Here is a 19,372-nt window from a genome sequence, read left to right on the forward strand (position 1 = left end):
AACTTTGTGAACATGATATCTCCAAGGCTGATGCAAGTAATTTCACCAGGTCAAGATTACTGAGAGGTCAAATGTCCATCCCCAAATCACAACTTAATAAGGCATGTAGTCTACCGGGTGGAGGCATCCCCATCGACGCCGTTGGCATCGAGTGCTATGTAGGTTTTTTTTTTTTTTTTTTTGTACTCATTTGAAAATCATTTTTGTGCTTAAAGAAGCTGACCATAGGTGCACCCGAACGGGCCTAACTCACTAAAATATTTCTGCCCGAGCGACTTGATCGAGCATTCGGGCAATGTCTGGCGTTGAGGCTTGAATGTGGAGGTGTATAGATGTTCCTAATAAAGTGCACAGTGAGTGTGTTGAAGTTCAATCACGGAAACATTTGCCCAGTAGTGAGGTTTCCGTTGAAATGCTATACATTTTGTGTGTGTGTGTGAGAGAAACTGTGCATGATTGTACCTGTATTAGGGATGTCCCGATCAGGTTTTTTTGCCCTCCGATCCGATACCGATCATTTGATTTTGAGTATCTGCCGATACCGAGTCCCGATCCGATACTTCTTATAATCCATAAAAAATAAAGACGAGGAAAGAAACGGATCCAGGATGTTCCTCATTTTTTATTTAACACCTTATTTTAACATCCAACAACTCCGTTAGCAAACAGAGCACTTACGTGAGGCAGTTTGAACAATAAATAACAAATTTAAAAAAATAACCTTAAAATACCTGGCAGGAATGTAAACAAATAAAAAAAAAATAAAGTGCCACAGTGCCAGTAATTTGCTTTTAAGAACGCATCTCACAGTGGTGTACAGTAATTTCAATTAAGGAAATGAACGTTTTTCTTGATGAAAACAAGCATTTCTACCCTTTCAGGTTTGAGCCCGTTTCTTTTGTCATCCAACGAAAAAAAAAAAAAAAATCTCATTCTTTGCTTTCCGCTTCGAACTGCTTCCATGTTCAACTTTGCCGGCAACAGGCAGCCAATAACCAATAGCGTCTCCGCTACAAAGTGATGTCATGCCGCACGCGTTGATGTTGCTGTGTTGAGACAAGAGGTCTGGTCTCACTCTGTGCCAACGCATAGCTATTGATGTGTTAAAAATGAGAATATATTACATAGATATATATCCGATCTCTGATCGGGAGGCAATGCCCGATTCCGATCGAGTCTGAAACCATGTGATCGGGCCCGATTTCCGATCACGTGATCGGATCGGGACATCCCTAACCTGTATGATGAGCTGGTCCTCTTTTGATGACCCTATCATGGAAACAAGTGGTTACATTTAGATGGAGACCTTCAAACCAGGGCTTTGAACCGGTTCAAGGAACGAAAACGAAAACCGGGAACTTTTTCTATTTCACATGGAACAGAAACGAAACCAGAAACTTTATTATTTTTTATGTTCCGGAACAGAAACGCTTATTAAAAATAATGGTAACCGGTTAATACCGGTTTTTATTTCGTTCCTCAAAGTTTCCGTAGCCTACAAATAAAGCCATTCTTCTCCTGCGCAAGTTTCTATGACCCGCTGGGGTTCACTTCCTGTGTGACGTTCGCTGACTGAATGGAGAGAGCGGGAGGGTGGACTACTATCACGTCTCCATTACTGAGTGTCTGAGCAAAGGAGAGCCTGAACGTTGCAACCTCCCTATTGGCTGTTTGTAAAAATGTATCAGTTGTTGCCCTTCCCACGGGAATCATCGCGGGCTCGAGAGACGAGACCTGACGAGTTAGTTCGTTGGTAGCAGAACAAAATGTCTGGACACAAATCGGGTTTTCAGAAAAGGAAAGAAAATAAACGGAGGGTCGAAAATACAAAAAAGGAGGCAGAAAATGCAAAACGAGTTTTAAGGTAGGACAAATGGTTACTTTTCTGAGGCAGCCCGCCGTGGCTGCCTGCAGGCTTATTTATTATAGCCCATTTAGTTAAAATAGTTGATATAAAATGTTTATGTGATGGTTGTCCTGATTTAGACTGGTGTTTTTTTTGGGGGGGTGGGGGGTTGCGCGATGTTGCACCCGGGTCCAGATTAGGGCAGAACCGGCCCTGGCTACATTTCAGGTGTAGTTTGTTTTATGTATGTATGTACTTGGTCTTCCAATATGGCGCCTAACAAAATCTCGCGGCGCGGTGACGTCATGCGGTAGCCCTCTATAGGGCCTGACTAGCCTTTGGTAACACACTAAACGAATTATCTTTCATTTTTGGCACTTTTTCTGTTTGTGTAGATGGGAAGACATACTGAGAATCCAAATCGGCAACATTTGAAGAAATAATTGTTTTGAATTATTTCTTGTCTTATTTAATGAAGGTTGTAATAGAATTGGCCTACATTTGGCTTAAGCTGGATGAGACAGAGACATAATTTTATAGCCATTTGTTAAACAGCTGACAGGGAACGTAATTAACCGTTTCGGGAATGAAATTATTTTGTTCTAACCAGTTCGGGAACGTCTATTTAATGGTGGAACCCAAAACCGGAAACGTTAAAATTCCGTTTCTGTTCGGAACGAACCAATAGGAAAAAAATTCTGGTTCAAAGCCCTGCTTCAAACCCACTGCTGCTCTTCCTTCAGATTCCTGCAAGGTTTAAAATCTGCTTGCTACTCTGTGTAACTTCTGTTGCCTTCCTGTCCCCCAGCCTCGCCATGATTGGTCACTGCGGTGTGTGTGTGTCTGTGTGTCCCAGATTACACCACTGGTTTTGGGGGTCGGTATGGTGTTCAGACTGATCGTGTGGACCGGAGTGCTGTAGGCTTTGATTATCAGGGAAAAACGGAGAAACACGAATCCCAGAAAGGTTTGTTTCCCATGATCCTGTGATGCTGATGCAAATAACTAAATTATTTTCTCTTTTTCCCCCTTTTGATAGGTTCAGTATTTCAATGTTTTACTTTGTTTCTGTTGCCATTTTGATTTTGTCTTATTTTGTAGGCATGTAACATCTTTCACCCAATTCAGTGTGATTCACGGTATTGGGTCTACAGTTTGATTTTTAAATTTTTTTTCCATGATTCTTTTTAAGAAAAAAAAGGTAAAAGCGTACGGAGCCGTAGAGGGGACATGGTGAATAAAAAAATACCAAAGCGTGGGAACGACTTATAAGGCGTGTGCACGAGATATTAATGCGCGCGCACGAGTTATAACCCGTGCGCTCGGGTAGTTAAAAGTGAGGGGACGAGTTACAAATCGTTCCCTCGCTTTCATTAAGGCGTGTGCACGAGATATTAATACGTGCGCTCGAGTTATAAAGGCGTGCGCACGGGTTATTAAAAAGTGAGGGAACGTCTTAAAACGCGTTCCCTCGGTTTATATCCAAGGCGTGGGAATGATATCCTATGTCGTTCCCTCGACTTATTAAAATATTCCCACAATATCCTTGTTTTCGTTGATCTCGTTGCCTACACACACACAGGCTGTAGCTCACCATGGTAGCTCCGGAAATACTAGACGCTATTTTATTCTATTTTAATATTGGACTCAGATACACAGAAATCCTCGATGCACTTGCATCCCAACATGGCTTTATTATAAGTCTGAGACACCTCAAGAGAGTTCTGAGAGAGAATGGGCTTCGCCGGGAGGTGTCTCAGACTTATAATAAAGCCATGTTGGGATGCAAGTGCATCGAGGATTTCTATGTATCTGAGTCCAATATTAAAATAGAATAAAATAGCGTCTAGTATTTCCTGAGCTACCATGGTGAGCTACAGCCTGTGTGTGTGTAGGCAACGAGATCAACGAAAACAAGGATATTGTGGGAATATTTTAATAAGTCGAGGGAACGACATAGGATATCATTCCCACGCCTTGGTTATAAACCGAGGGAACGCGTTTTAAGACGTTCCCTCACTTTTTAATAACCCGTGCGCACGCCTTTATAACTCGAGCGCACGTATTAATATCTCGTGCACACGCCTTAATGAAAGCGAGGGAACGATTTGTAACTCGTCCCCTCACTTTTAACTACCCGAGCGCACGGGTTATAACTCGTGCGCGCGCATTAATATCTCGTGCACACGCCTTATAAGTCGTTCCCACGCTTTTATTTTTTTATTCACCATGTCCCCTCTACGGCTCCGTAAAAGCGTATTACCAAAAATACAACATTTTATTTTCCTTTTCCTAATCAACTTAAAGCTAGACGGCCTTTCGATTTCATAAAATCAGTGAAATTTAGTTCCCTCTGAAATGTGGTCACTGTGATGCACGTTTATTTCTGTAATATCTCACAAAACATCAGGCCATTCTGTGGCTGGGAAGTTATTTAATTTGAAGGGATTCCTGAGCAAATAATGTGCGTGAAATCGCTCGCTTTGCGCAGTCAAGCAGACGGAGGATGTGTGCGCGCGCATGCGCAGTTTTACCTCGACCGTGCACTGACAGTTCCATCATTCTGTCGCTAAACGAACAGCTGATCACACCGAGGTGCTCGCTGACCGCCGATATTTATTAGTTTGGTCCTGCGTTTCCTTTCCTTCGCAACATAACGCCTTCTCGCTTTCCGTTACTGTAGTCGGTCTTTCACGTTTCATTCGCACACTCGCGTCCTCCATCCATTTTTCTCTCCTGTTTCAAATTTGTATCCCACCATGCCTTGTACGAACGGGAAAACCCACCACGTGATGCATGACGCATCTTGAATTGGGTCATGATGAAGCAGGAAAAAATAGCGGAGACTTCAGGGACATTTGACTCTAAATTCATTAATTATTCAATTAAAAAAAAGAAAATTGGAAATCTGCGATTCGAATTCAGTAGGTTTTGGTCCACTAACCAAAAAAAATAATTGCGTGTCGGGGAAAATTCTTTTTATGACCTACACTTGAAAAATCTGAAAGGCAGTCTAGTTTTAAATATTCCTTTTGTTAAATGACATTGTTTTCTTAATAGCCAACAATAATTATTTATGCACATTTGTAAATCTTGGAGTCAAATATAATATTCCTTTTTTTTTTTTTAAATAAAGAAAAAAAAATTAAGAGGCCTTTTCTTGATCAGCTTTTATGAGCACTTGTACTATCTGCATGTTGTACAGTCAGTCGCACAGCAACTCTTTCCCGTTTTAGATCTGATTTTTGTGTTGTGTGGCATTAGAGCTGTGTTACTTCCACCTAGAGTGAAATCCCATGCATTCCCACTATTGTGCGTTATTTCACCCTCTGCACAATTACGGCGAGGGGATAAAAAAGCTAAGATGACACAGCCTGATGATGATAGTGATAAGTTTTTTTTAAATTTTTTTTAATTTTATATATTTTATTGATTCGAATCATCGTAAATTTGTATCGTGATTTTATCATCGCGCAGTATATTGTTACATGCCTGGTAATTTGCATGGTGAATTTGATCGTGGTCGGGATTCAGTCATTTAAATCACTCCTGATTTCCTGAGATTGTAGCTTGCTGTATAGATGCACATGGAGAGCTCCTACTGGTATGATCAACATTCTCGTGTATCTTCCAGCTGTTTGCTTTGCTCTTGATTGTGTATTTGATTATGTGCAGATTATGCAAAAGGATTTGGTGGGAAATATGGAGTGGAAACTGATAAAGTGGACAAAAGTGCAGTGGGCTTTGAATATCAGGGCAAAACGGAGAAACACGAGTCGCAGAAAGGTTTGTAATACACGTGACATCCACACACACACACACACACACTACACTACAAACCAAACATTTCACATCAACGCGAAGTACATGGACTGACCTGTGTGTGTGTGTGGAGAAGGATCTGAAGTTGACTGATTATCTATAACAGCATATCCCGTATAGTTTTATTCCTCTTAGAGTATAGCAGTCTGCAAAATGAGTATATGTTTAATGATTTTATTTTAATTAAAGAACATGTCCTAATTTAATGAGTATATAGTTATTGTTAACTTTTGTTATACCAAAAGCAGCTATTGTACAGTTCTAGTCCTGTTCGTTGGACACCCTGAGCTTAGTGTGGTAGCTTTCATTTGGCTTCATCTCAGCATGCATTTCAGCGTAGTGCCTCCCCTTTGTTTTATTTATTATGCTGATCAGGCATATCAGACGCTCGCTGGCCGTACTGTGAAAATTGTGCATGCAGACGCTCATTTAAAGGTCATAGGCAATGGTCCGAGGTGAAACGTAGAATATCAACTTTGTCTAGAAGAACGACCCAAAAAGCAAATTCAATCTTCCTGGTGTCTAATTTGCACCCTAAAATTGAATAAAACTGTTAAAATGTACCGTTTTGTCCAATTTCCGAAGGTGTGTTTACATCTCACTTATGCGCGCTTTCACCGCCGGGGGACAGTCGTCATGACGTCATTTAAGCTAAACAGACTGGGAGCAGCTCTGTGTTTACTTGCGAACCGAGCACACGTGTACGGACTTTGGTCGTGAGAGGTTGTGTAAAATGTCTGAAAGCGATAGCGATTTTGAAGTTGGAACTCTGCAAATTACAACCCCGATTCCAAAAAAGTTGGGACAAAGTACAAATTGTAAATAAAAACGGAATGCAATGATGTGGAAGTTTCAAAATTCCATATTTTATTCAGAATAGAACATAGATGACATATCAAATGTTTAAACTGAGAAAATGTATCATTTAAAGAGAAAAATTAGGTGATTTTTAAATTTCATGACAACACCACATCTCAAAGTTGGGACAAGGCCATGTTTCCCACTGTGAGACATCCCCTTTTCTCTTTACAACAGTCTGTAAACGTCTGGGGACTGAGGAGACAAGTTGCTCAAGTTTAGGGATAGGAATGTTAACCCAATCTTGTCTAATGTAGGATTCTAGTTGCTCAACTGTCTTAGGTCTTTTTTTTGTCGTATCTTCGTTTTATGATGTGCCAAATGTTTTCTATGGGTGAAAGATCTGGACTGCAGGCTGGCCAGTTCAGTACCCGGACCCTTCTTCTACGCAGCCATGATGCTGTAATTGATGCAGTATGTGGTTTGGCATTGTCATGTTGGAAAATGCAAGGTCTTCCCTGAAAGAGACGTCGTCTGGATGGGAGCATATGTTGCTCTAGAACCTGGATATACCTTTCAGCATTGGTGGTGTCTTTCCAGATGTGTAAGCTGCCCATGCCACACGCACTAATGCAACCCCATACCATCAGAGATGCAGGCTTCTGAACTGAGCGCTGATAACAACTTGGGTCGTCCTTCTCCTCTTTAGTCCGAATGACATGGTGTCCCTGATTCCCATAAAGAACTTCAAATTTTGATTCGTCTGACCACAGAACAGTTTTCCACTTTGCCACAGTCCATTTTAAATGAGCCTTGGCCCAGAGAAGACGTCTGCGCTTCTGGATCATGTTTAGATACGGCTTCTTCTTTGAACTACAGAGTTTTAGCTGGCAACGGCGGATGGCATGGTGAATTGTGTTCACAGATAATGTTCTCTGGAAATATTCCTGAGCCCATTTTGTGATTTCCAATACAGAAGCATGCCTGTATGTGATGCAGTGCCGTCTAAGTGCCCGAAGATCACGGGCACCCAGTATGGTTTTCCGGCCTTCACCCTTACGCACAGAGATTCTTCCAGATTCTCTGAATCTTTTGATGATATTATGCACTGTAGATGATATGTTCAAACTCTTTGCAATTTTACACTGTCGAACTCCTTTCTGATATTGCTCCACAATTTGTCAGTGCAGAATTATTTATACCCAGTCATGTTAATTTAATTTATTTTAATTTATCAATTTAATTTATACCCAGTCATGTTAATGACCTATTGCCAATTGACCTAATGAGTTGCAATTTGGTCCTCCAGCTGTTCCTTTTTTGTACCTTTAACTTTTCCAGCCTCTTATTGCCCCGTCCCAACTTTTTTGAGATGTGTTGCTGTCATGAAATTTCAAATGAGCCAATATTTGGCATGAAATTTCAAAATGTCTCACTTTCGACATTTGATATGTTGTCTATGTTCTATTGTGAATACAATATCAGCTTTTGAGATTTGTAAATTATTGCATTCCGTTTTTATTTACAATTTGTACTTTGTCCCAACTTTTTTGGAATCGGGGTTGTAAATATCGAGAGGTGAAACCATATATGTATGAGCCTATGACCGTTGCGAAGCAGTCGATGAATGTGGCTCACTGGTTTGACCGTGCAGCCCCGGAATCGGACAGCGACTCGGCCGACTCTGATCGTGGTGACCCCAGACATCAACAAGACTCGCGCCCAAACGATTTATCCTGGTAGTTATGATAAATTCCTATTTTCGTCGTAATACTAAATAAGAGCCCTTTAGAAGAATAATTAAACCGCCCTCCCTAGTGGATATAGGTAACGATTACTTGACAGTGCGCCGGTAGGCCACGTTAGCCTGCCATCTGCGGCATTATACTATTTATAGCCTACTCTAAGTGAGGAAATATCCCTTTGTCTCATTTCCACAATGATTGTACAGGATCCCTCAGGATTCTTGACTTGTCAATTGCAAGCAAAAGTAAAAATGTTTACCTCCAATCTTCTCCTTTTTGCTTGAGCGTTGCTGCTCTGTTTCTTCTTTGACTGCTTGATTTTGTTTCACGCACACAATCCACTCTCTCTGCCTCATCTCCTCTTCCGGAAAAAAACAACCCTCTGGCTTCACGCACACAATCCACTCTCTCCGCCTCGTTTCCTCTTTTGGAAAAAGCCAACCCTCTTGCTCCGCCTCTTCTCCCTTTTAGGAAAAAGCCAACCCTCTCGCTCCGCCTCTTCTCCTCTTCTGGAAAAAGCCAATCCACTCTCTCCGCCTCGTCTCCTCTTTTGGAAAAAGCCAACCCTCTTGCTCCGCCTCTTCTCCCTTTTAGGAAAAAGCCAACCCTCTCGCTCTGCCTCTTCTCCTCTTCTGAAAAAAGCCAATCCACTCTCTCTGCCTCTTCTCCTCTCTTGGAAAAAGGTAAAAACGTCTTCCTGAACCGGTCCCGTTGTGACAGTTCACTGTACAACAATAAGGCATAGTTTTTCTTTGGAAATTCCTGAACGCACGTCTGCACTCAAGCTGAACGGCAATGTAAGTAAACGGAAGTGGACTCAACTCAGTTTGTTTGTCTTAAATGACGTCATGCACGGAGTGGTTACGAAAATAGCCGAACAGAAATTCACCACGATCCGCGTTAACTTATTTTAATTATTACTTACTGTATTGGCTCGAATATAAGACGGTGTTTTTGTTGTAAAAAATAGCTCTTAAAAAGGGGGGTCGTCTTAAATTTGCGGACTAGACAAAATGCCGCCAAAAACGAAAGTGAAAGTGAGGACAGTGAGTGAGCAAAGTGAGGCTGCGGATCTCTGTGCTGAGTAGCTGTAATTTAGCAAACTACCCTTTCCATTGTTTCAGTTGTTTATTATTATAAACCTTAATGTATTGTTTAATGCATTGTTTAAAACATTTGCACTGTTCTGCAAATTTATTCCATATACCCGTAGGCTATGGGAAGTTACTGCATTGACATTCTGAAGTTTATGAACTTTCAATCTAAACCTGACAAATTTGTTGAATTAATGCAATTTAAATGTTTTAATTTGGCTTGTCTAGTAGCCTGCAGTTTAGCCTCTTTTTTTACTTCTATGAAAAGTGTTCACGGAAATGAGACTGAAATGACCTCTATTTAAATGTGAAAAACAAAAGCCTCTAATTTTAAACAGAATTTTGAAGTAAATACGCTTTATATGAATGAACATTTGGTCTTCAAAAAACTTTTTCCCCAAAGATGAACTTGGAAAAGGGGGGGTCGTCTTACATTCAGGGTCGTCTTATATTCAGGCCAATACGGTATTAACAATACTTGTTGGAACCAAAAGAAAATTAGAGAGGGTTTTTTAACATATAAAGTTTCAAACGTGCATAAAATTTAAAACCATTGCCTATGAGCTTTAAGTTTCCAAATCTGTTATTGCTTAAGTCTTGAATACTTTCTATCATGCATATACTATTATTTTTATTATTATTATGAGGAGTTACATTTGTATAGCGCCTTTCTCGAACTCAAGATCGCTTTACATAGGTCAAAGAAAAAAGTGAGTGGTGAGTTTATGCACTGGTGAAGTGTTCATGAAACAGAGGTTTTGAGATGAGATTTGAAGAAAGGAAAAAGCTCATCTCTGCTTTCCAAAGAAATTGATCTCATTAAGATCTGTTCAGTACTTTGGGAGTAACGGCAGGTTGAAGTTGGTACAACAGAGTAAAAACTCTGCTTGTGTGACGTCAGGAAACTGCCGGTGCTTTTTGAGTCACGGGAAAGCGGTCAGGCTCGCTCTCTCCTGATCGGTTTCCGACTGGATTACTCGTGAATATCAGTCAGGTTAACTTTTATAGGGTTGTTCTCTAGCTCTGCGTTTCTCAACCACTGGGCCGCAAAGCGACCATGAAATTTTTCCAAGTTTGAAGCCAGATACTAAATAATTCAGGGTGTCGTAGTGTCCCAAATCCGGTAGCTGGTTTGCCGTATACTTTTCAAATGGAATAAATACATTTGTGGGTAAATTTAAGAACAACAAGCCTTTTGTCACATTTAACCTGCACACAGAGTGAGCAGTGGACAGAATGAATAAATCAATACGTTTGTGGGTAAATTATATGGATCTGTGATGCCTGCTGGAAGAGAAGAGCAAGGAGGATTGAGAATCGAGCGGCTGTGGTTCGTCCTAGCAACCATCGCAAAAGACGTACAAAAAGCCCAGAAACTCCTCCTTACCCAGGCAAAAATGATACAGGATTTATCTTGTCGTGTCCTGATCCCCAGATCTTTAACCCAGCCACATATAAAAAGGTTTTCATCCGTGTAGAACAGTGTCTGCAGCAGCAGGTAGTTTGAGATGTCGGGGAACTCAACAGATGGATAATTTTTCAACTCATCATGAATGAATGAATGAGCTGGCGGGTTCATGCATTTACAGATGCTAATAATTACAAATACAGAAGACTAAAAATATATACAATCTTGGAAAAAAACCCTTAAAATCTGTTAATTATTTTCACATTAAGTTAATAGTATGCGTAGCTATTGTCTTTATATTTAGTTCTGGCTACAATAGGATCAAAATTTATTCTAATGTCAAATTTAGCTACTAAATTTTCTTTCAGAGGAAAAATCCTTCTTTGTTAGCGTGTAAGGATCTAATCCCATTGAGTGGTTTCTATATCCACTTCTTTTGAGTGTACTTCTTGGTTTTAATAACTTGTTTATTTGCTGAACACAAACATGGCAGCAAGTTCTTGTGTTAATGGACCAGACTCCACTTTTGGATCATTAATCCCTTTTGACGGAGAATGCCCTGCAGGCATGGTTTTATGTTGGCTGTTGGCACAGCCATACAGTTTGAAATACAATACCTATAATTACAAACAGTTTGTTTTTACTGCATTTACACTACCGTTCAAAAGTTTGGGGTCACTTTGAAATGTCCTTATTTTTGAAAGAAAAGCACTGTTCTTTTTAATGAAGATCACTTTAAACTAATCAGAAATCCACTCTATACATTGCTAATGTGGTAAATGACTATTCTAGCTGCAAATGTCTGGTTTTTGGTGCAATATCTCCATAGGTGTATAGAGGCCCATTTCCAGCAACTCTCACTCCAGTGTTCTAATGGTACAATGTGTTTGCTCATTGCCTCAGAAGGCTAATGGATGATTAGAAAACCCTTGTACAATCATGTTAGCACAGCTGAAAACAGTTGAGCTCTTTAGAGAAGCTATAAAACTGACCTTCCTTTGAGCAGATTGAGTTTCTGGAGCATCACATTTGTATGGCATCAATTTTGTGCCAAAATGTTCATACAATACTTTTGAAATATCAAACAAAAACGACAAATCAAAATATAAAAAAAAGTCAATTTTTTTAGACTGGCAAACAAATTATTCGTGTAATCGTGCAAAATATCAGTCTATTCCTCTTCAGAAACCTTTTATTTTTGTTCCGCGTCTTTCTCAGTTTTGTTTGACGTAATTTATTTTGGTTGCGATTCCAGCTTTCTCGTTTGCGCTCCCTGACTTTTTGCTTGCAGTTTTGGCACAAACTTCACGTGTGGGTGGGCTGTCCAGGAATGCATTCCCATTGGGTAACTTGTGTTTGACTGACAGCTACGCTCAGCCATTCCCTACTCGGATTCTGGCGGACTGTTTGACGAGTGACCGATCCATTGACGGTAAACAAGGACTTCAGTGGCGACTATGATATTGAATTAATTCAACAAAGTGTAAATTCAATATCATAGTCGCCACTGAAGTCCACTCGATCCTTGTTTACCGTCAATGGATCGGTCACTTGCCAAACAGTCCGCCAAAATCTGAGTAGGAAATGGCCGCAACAGCTTCCGGGGAATGGCTGAGCGTAGCCGTCAGTCAAACAGAAGTTACCCAATGGGAGTGCATTCCTGGACAGCCCGCCCACACAGGAAGTTTGTGCCAAAACTGCAAGCAAAAAGTCAGAGAGCGCAAATGAGAGAGCTGAAATCGCAACCAAAATAAATTACGTCAAAAAAAACTGAGAAAGACGCGGAAGAAAAATAAAAGGTTTCTGAAGAGGAATAGACTGATCTTTTGCACGATTACACGAATAATTTGTTTGCCAGTCTAAAAAAATTGACTTTTTTTTTTTTTGGTTTTTTTGTATTTTGATTTGTCGTTTTTGTTTGATATTTCAAAAGTATTGTATGAACATTTTGGCACAAAATTGATTCCATACATTTGTGGGGTCGATTAAATGCTCAAAATGGCCAGAAAAATGTCTTGACTATATTTTCTATTCATTTTACAACTTATGGTGGTAAATAAAAGTGTGACTTTTCATGGAAAGCACAAAATTGTCTGGGTGACCCCAAACTTTTGAACGGTAGTGTGTTTTTAATTCCTGCGCCCCCATCTGTAACAGGGAGTGATGAGCCAAAATAATTGGGGATCTTTTTTAATGGGCCCCGACTTGTTACAAGTATGAATAAGTGGGCCTCGAAGCAGAGAAGTTTGAGAACCCCCTGATCTAGCTCACTGTTTCTCATGAAATATTGAGCAAAAATTTCCGTCAGCTAGTTTTAATGTTATGCTTCATGGGAGACTTTGAAGTGAGTTTTTCATAGCTTTACCTACTTATTTTTTTCATATCAAACTGATTCATGTAAATAACTATTTTAGAATATAACTCCAGTTGTTTTGATGAAAAAAATTAGATCTTAGTGGTCGGAATGATGTTTTAAAAAAAAAAAAAAACCAGAAGTCAGAAACGCGAGTGTCAATTTCAGTTGAGTTAACTGGAATTGTTTACTGGATGTGGTTCGCCTTGAAAGCTGTGAATATTAATCGAAATAATAATTTATATTCTTTAATATAAACACTAGTCGGCCTTACTTTTGAGAAATACAAAGGCCTACAGAGCGCAAAGAGGGTATTTAGAAGTCTTTTTTATTTTGATAGAGAATGGTAGACGCGAATGACATTCATTGCTTATTTATGCATGTTTTTATAATTAACATTGATTTCTCCTTCTTTGTGACGTATAAATGAGTTAAGATCAGCTTTATATTCCACAAATGAAGCCATTTGGTGAAACTTTGAAGAAGAGTGTACTGATTTAACGTTTTTTTTTTTACCTAACTAGCATAATTAATACTAATTGAATGCTAATTTGCATAATTTGTTTTTACTAGTTGTTTAAACTTGGTATTCAGTATATAACTGTCTATGTGCCTGCCAAGTTCCATGTAAAAGTTATTAAGAAAAAAACCCATTTGATCTCATTCGTTAATGAGACCCATTTTGGACCATGTGATCCTAAAACATATTACAGCAGTTTTCTAAAAATTAAGCCTTTTTTATTTGTTTGTTTTCTCAAATCTTTGATTTGTAATTTCTCAAGAACGGATAAACATTTTAATTCTGTAAAAATGATGTTCTGTATTCGATTCTGAATTCAGTGAGAGCAGTTTCAAGCCATTTGGATTGAATTAGAATTTTCACCCAAGATGCCTCATTATGCATTTACGCCGTTCCGCTTTTTCCTCACGACCCTGTGCTTAACCTTGAGATATAGTTATCCGGTGACATCCACTGGTCTCCGTTTAGTAATCCTGTTTCAGCTTCCTTCCTCGTTCGTTACGTTTGAAATAATACATTCATATGCATTCCAGACTACGTGAAGGGCTTCGGAGGAAAGTTTGGCGTGCAGACGGATCGTGTGGATAAATCCGCTCTTGGCTGGGACCATCAGGAGAAACTGCAGCTTCACGAGTCTCAGAAAGGTAAAAAACACACCTTTTCACACACCAAATCAACACACAAATGGCGAGCTGAGCACAGAATCAAGGTCAGCCATGGCCGGCTCAATATCCTGAGCTGAACCCCAGTAGGTGAGCTGAAGAGGAGCGTGAACAAGAGAGGGCCGAGGACCCTGGATGATGTGGAGAGACTGTGTAAAGAGGAATGGGCTCAGACGTCCTGCTCTGTGTATGCAACATTATAAAATGTTATAGGAGAGACTCAGGGCGGTTTTACTGGCAAAGGAAGGTTGTACGAGGTATTTAATGTGGGGGTGCCGGTAATGGAGCACTTGCATGTGACGTCATATCCGATCCAGATTGTAAACAGATGCCACCTTGTCGGTCAAACGCCATATTTCCGCCTTCTGCTTCTACTTTTACCTTTTCTTCTGGAAAACCCTACTATATACAATTCTACTACAACGTCAACTCCACTGAAAATCAATAAAACATAAGACGAGTGGAATCCTGTGTCCGAGTCCTTCCCTTTCAAGTGTGGGAAACCCATGATGCTCACATACACTTGACAGTAGGCTGCCACGGGACCCTGACAGGCATGCAAAATGGATTGCTGCTATCAGGTATACCATATATACAGTAATAGTGATGGACTACTGATACTTGATCTAACTGATAATATAAAATATTCAACCATAATAGTGGATATGGCGGCGCATGATGGGGATGCTGCGGCTACAAGCTCTCCCTACCTGTGCACGTTTTTTATGTTTTTTGTGTGTATTTTTGCGTGTTGTTAGTCTGTACCGGACTTCAATATCCACTACAACCGTATGGACTTACTTGGACATTGGTTTCCAACAGAAAATGACGGTTTGTAGCGATTTCCATCGCATGCACAACATTCCGGACGAGATAGCGAGACCAGCGGGGTCTCAATACTTAAGTGACTTACCCGTCCAATGAGGATTGTTATTTTCTTGTTTACAAGATGCCACATCTAAGGGGGGGCTGACAAATCCTGAATTTCTGTAAAGATAACTGTCCAGAGATTTGTAAGCACGCAGTGCTTCACCACTGAACAGCGAGGGAAAGTTAATGAGGTAATTATACACATCTGGGTATTCCACCTCTGGCAGTTCAGTATCCACTGACACGGTCGTGAAAACTACGTCGGGTAATCGAGAAGGGTCACTAATCCGTAGGTCGTTTATTTTAGACATGTATCTAGTTATCTGTTCATTAGAAAAATGAGCCGTGTAGTCCGTCGGTTGAAATTGATCCATTTTGTACACGAGTGCAGCAGTATTCAGCTGTGTTTTTTACCGACAAGATGGCGGCTGTTTACATTCCAGTCACGTGACTGCAAGAGGTCTATAGTGGCACGTGTTTATGTTGAGAATAATATATTTGGGTTTTCTCTGAATAAATGTTTTTTTTTCTTTTTTTTAATTCATCTTTACAAGGGGTGCCAATAATTGTGGAGTGCACTGTATGCTTCATCTGGGTGTGAGTACATTGAAGCGGTCATGGTTTGGCTCTTAAACTTTTCTGATTTTGTGCGAGTTGCATGGTGAATTTGATAGTGGTCAGGATTTAATAACTGAAGAATAAAATGGTAAATATTTTCCCGTTATAAACTGAAGCTGTAATGCTTTGGCTGTTCTGAAAAACAGCTACTGGATTCCAAAATGGCTCACGCTGGGTCACTCGGAAGACGCGTGAGCTCTGTAGTATAATGTAGGGCCGGGCACGTTAATTGAAATGTTATTTTCAGTTATGATTTTGGCTTTCAGTGATTTTATGAGCACCAGGTAATCGAGATAAAACAAGTGTTGCATTCCATTTTTGCAATCACGCTCTTGTTTCGTCTTATGTTCTAACTCCAGCTGCTTTCTCCCATCCTGAAAAGCCAGCCATGGCATGTTTTTAGTTGAGCTAGAGTCAGGTGCAGGATAATGAGAAGAGCTAATCACTTTTCGCAGTGCTGCACTTGAACTCCAAACTAATCAGTAATAAACCTGACTTTTTTTTTTTTTTTTACTCTGCACAGGACAGAGCAGTAAATCCCCAGGCGAGTCATTTACGTATCTGCGTATGTTATTAAAATGCTGGTTTATACTAAGCCGTGCTACACTGAGCGAGCATGCTAAGTCATGGGTTTAATTCAGTTTTAGAGATTTCACGTTTTCTCTGTTCAACTACATTCTTTTAAAAAATAATCCACTTTAAAATGGTAGTTTCCAGCGTGATCAGCATGGAACGATTCACCCAATTCACGATATTGGGTTCATTTCCCATGATATTTAAAAAAGGTAGGAAAAAAAAGAAGAAAAATTTGTTTCCAAAAAGATGCAAAGGTTTTGTTTTTTTTTTCTCCTGTTCTTTATCCACTTAAATATTTTTTGTTAAGTTCAAAATTTTTGTAATAGCCAACAATAATTATACCCCCGTTCCGAAAGGGGGGAGGGGTTTACTTCTGTCTGTCCGTCCGAAACACCCTTCTTCTCAGCAACCACAAATCAAAGCCACTTGGTACCAAACTTCAGCTTGGGCTTCTATACCGTGTATACCGTTTTCAGATCTGTCGCACATCGACTTCCTGTTTACCGACAGAATGTATTTATGAAACGTATAGCGTGGATTTACAAAATTTGTGCAACGTTTTTCTCCGCAACTACAAATCACAACTACATGATATTTGGTGCCGAGCTTCAGCTTGGGGTTCAATACCATGTATACCGTTTTCAGGTCTGTCATACATCAACTTCCTGTTTACCGACAGAATGTATTTATGAAACATATAGCGTGGATTTACAAAATTTGCACAACGTTTTTCTCCGCAACTACAAATCACAACTGCTTGATGTTTGGTGCCGAGCTTCAGCTTGGGGTTCTATACCATGTATACCGTTTTCAGTTCTGTCGCACATCGACTTCCTGTTTACTGACAGAATGTATATATGAAACATATAGCATGGATTTACAAAATTTGCACAACGTTTTTCTCTGCAACTACAAATCACAACTGCTTGATATTTGGTGCCGAGCTTCAGCTTGGGGTTCTATACCATGTATATTGTTTTTAGATCTGTCGCACATCGACTTCCTGTTTACCGACTGAATGTATTTATGAAACGTATAGCGTTGATTTACAAAATTTGCGCAACATTTTTCTCCGCAACTACAAATCACAACTGCTTGATATTTGGTGCTGAGCTTCAGCTTGGGGTTCAATACCATGTATTCCGTTTTCAGGTCTGTCATACATCGACTTCCTGTTTACCGACAGAATGTATTTATGAAACATATAGCGTGGATTTACAAAAGTTGCACAATGTTTTTCTCTGCAACTACAAATCACAACTGCTTGATGTTTGGTGCTGAGCTTCAGCTTGGGGTTCTATACCGTGTATACCGTTTTTAGGCCTGTCGCACATCGACTTCCTGTTTACTGACGGAATGTATTTATGAAACATATAGCGTGGATTTACAAAATTTGCACAACGTTTTTCTCCGCAACTACAAATCACAACTGCTTGATATTTGGTGCCGAGCTTCAGCTTGGGGTTCTATACCATGTATACCGTTTTCAGGTCTGTCATACATCGACTTCTTGTTTACCGACAGAATGTATTTACGAAACATACAGGGTGGATTTTGACGCTATTTCAAGAAGAAAATGCTATTTCAAAATGACAGTTTACCAGGATGCTATTTGAAATCCCTGGAGCGAGACACTGCTCTTTACTTGTTTCAGGGTGAATTATTTGTTGAAGTCAACATTCATAAGAAGTGTCCTGTTCCTTCGATTGCTTGCAGTCTGATACTCAGTAAGTGAGAGCGGTGGGATAAGTAAGTGAGCAGCAGCTCACAGTTGAGCTTATTTACCCACATTTGTAAAGGCTGGAATAAAATATAATGGTCTGTTAACTAAAATAAATTTAGTTAAATTTAAAAGTTAATTGCAAAAATTTATTAGCAAAATACCAGTCACTGCGGTTGCACAAGTCAGTGCCGGTCCCAAGCCCTAATAGATTGGGGAGGGTTGCATCAGGAAGGGCATCCGGTGTAAAACCTCAGCCAAATCAAATATGTGGATCATAAATTGGGAAGGAAGAGCTGCTGTGGCAAACCCTAACTGGAACAACAGGATGATGATAAAAGTTAATAACACAGGCTTTTTCTTCAACTTTTATGAATATTTTTATTACCTGCATTTGTGTCTCTTTTCTTCAGCTGATGAGTCGGTAAAAGGAGAGCTCTGATTTCTTGTTAAATCAGTTTGTACAGTCAGTCATATGACCGCTCTTTCCCATTTTAGATCGTGTGTGTGTGTGTTGCAGAATGTGCTTTGCTGCTATTGAATGTTGTGCCCTCTGCTGTCTAAACAACACAATTACAGCCAGGAAAAACTACTATTGCGCAGCCTGATGATAATCGGTTCATCTTTAAATTTCATCAATTCAAATAATCATAAATTTGTATTGTGATTTATCGCACAATATATCGTTACATATCTACAACATGATGAAGTAAAGCAATGGTCTACTCCAGGGGTGTCAAACTCGTTCACTGAGGGCCACATCACTAAATTTCTAGGTCATCAAGGACCAAATAATCACAATAAACATCCATTTAAAAAGGGCAACTATAAAATCTGCATGGCAAAATGACGAGTTTATTCAAGAAATTTTGAACACTGTTTCACTGGGAGTCAGTAAAACAATGACGAGGTTAATTTCCCATTCATTTCATTTGATTCTATTTCCAGCTTTTTGTTTGATATCTTAACATATTGGTAAATTTAAGGCCTGGATTTACCAATACGGAATCCTGCCCTGACTCCCCTGGCCACTACTTATCTATGATGTTCCGACCACCATCGTTGAAGGTCTTGAGAGAAAGATCAGCCAGTTTCTGCGCCGATGGCTAGGCCTACCACGAAGCCTTAGCAGCATTGCCCTTTATAGGCACACCACCAAGCTGCAGCTGCCATTCAGCAGTCTGGTACAGGAGTTCAGCATCACCTGAGCCAGAGAAGTCCTGCTCTACAGAGACCCCGTTGACCCAAAGGTGGTTTCAGCTGGCATCGAGGTCAGAACCGGAAGGAAGTGGTGTGCACGTGAGGCAGTTAAGCGGACAGAGGCAAGGCTGCAGCACAGC

General features: G+C 40.1%; 1 protein-coding gene across 2 annotated transcripts in view; it reads left to right on the plus strand.

Moving 5' to 3' along the window:
- The window catches only part of LOC132888093 (src substrate cortactin-like), a 109,836-nt gene that overhangs the window by 72,193 nt on the left and 18,271 nt on the right, over positions 1-19,372 (plus strand). For both annotated transcript variants that reach the window (XM_060924072.1, XM_060924073.1), the window contains exons 7-9: positions 2,703-2,813; positions 5,522-5,632; positions 14,120-14,230. In XM_060924072.1, coding sequence (XP_060780055.1) covers positions 2,703-2,813; positions 5,522-5,632; positions 14,120-14,230 — 333 coding nt within the window. The remainder of the gene's footprint in view (positions 1-2,702; positions 2,814-5,521; positions 5,633-14,119; positions 14,231-19,372) is intronic.

Source organism: Neoarius graeffei, chromosome 6, assembly GCF_027579695.1.
Source record: "Neoarius graeffei isolate fNeoGra1 chromosome 6, fNeoGra1.pri, whole genome shotgun sequence".
In the NCBI taxonomy this organism is placed as follows: Eukaryota; Metazoa; Chordata; class Actinopteri; order Siluriformes; family Ariidae; genus Neoarius; species Neoarius graeffei.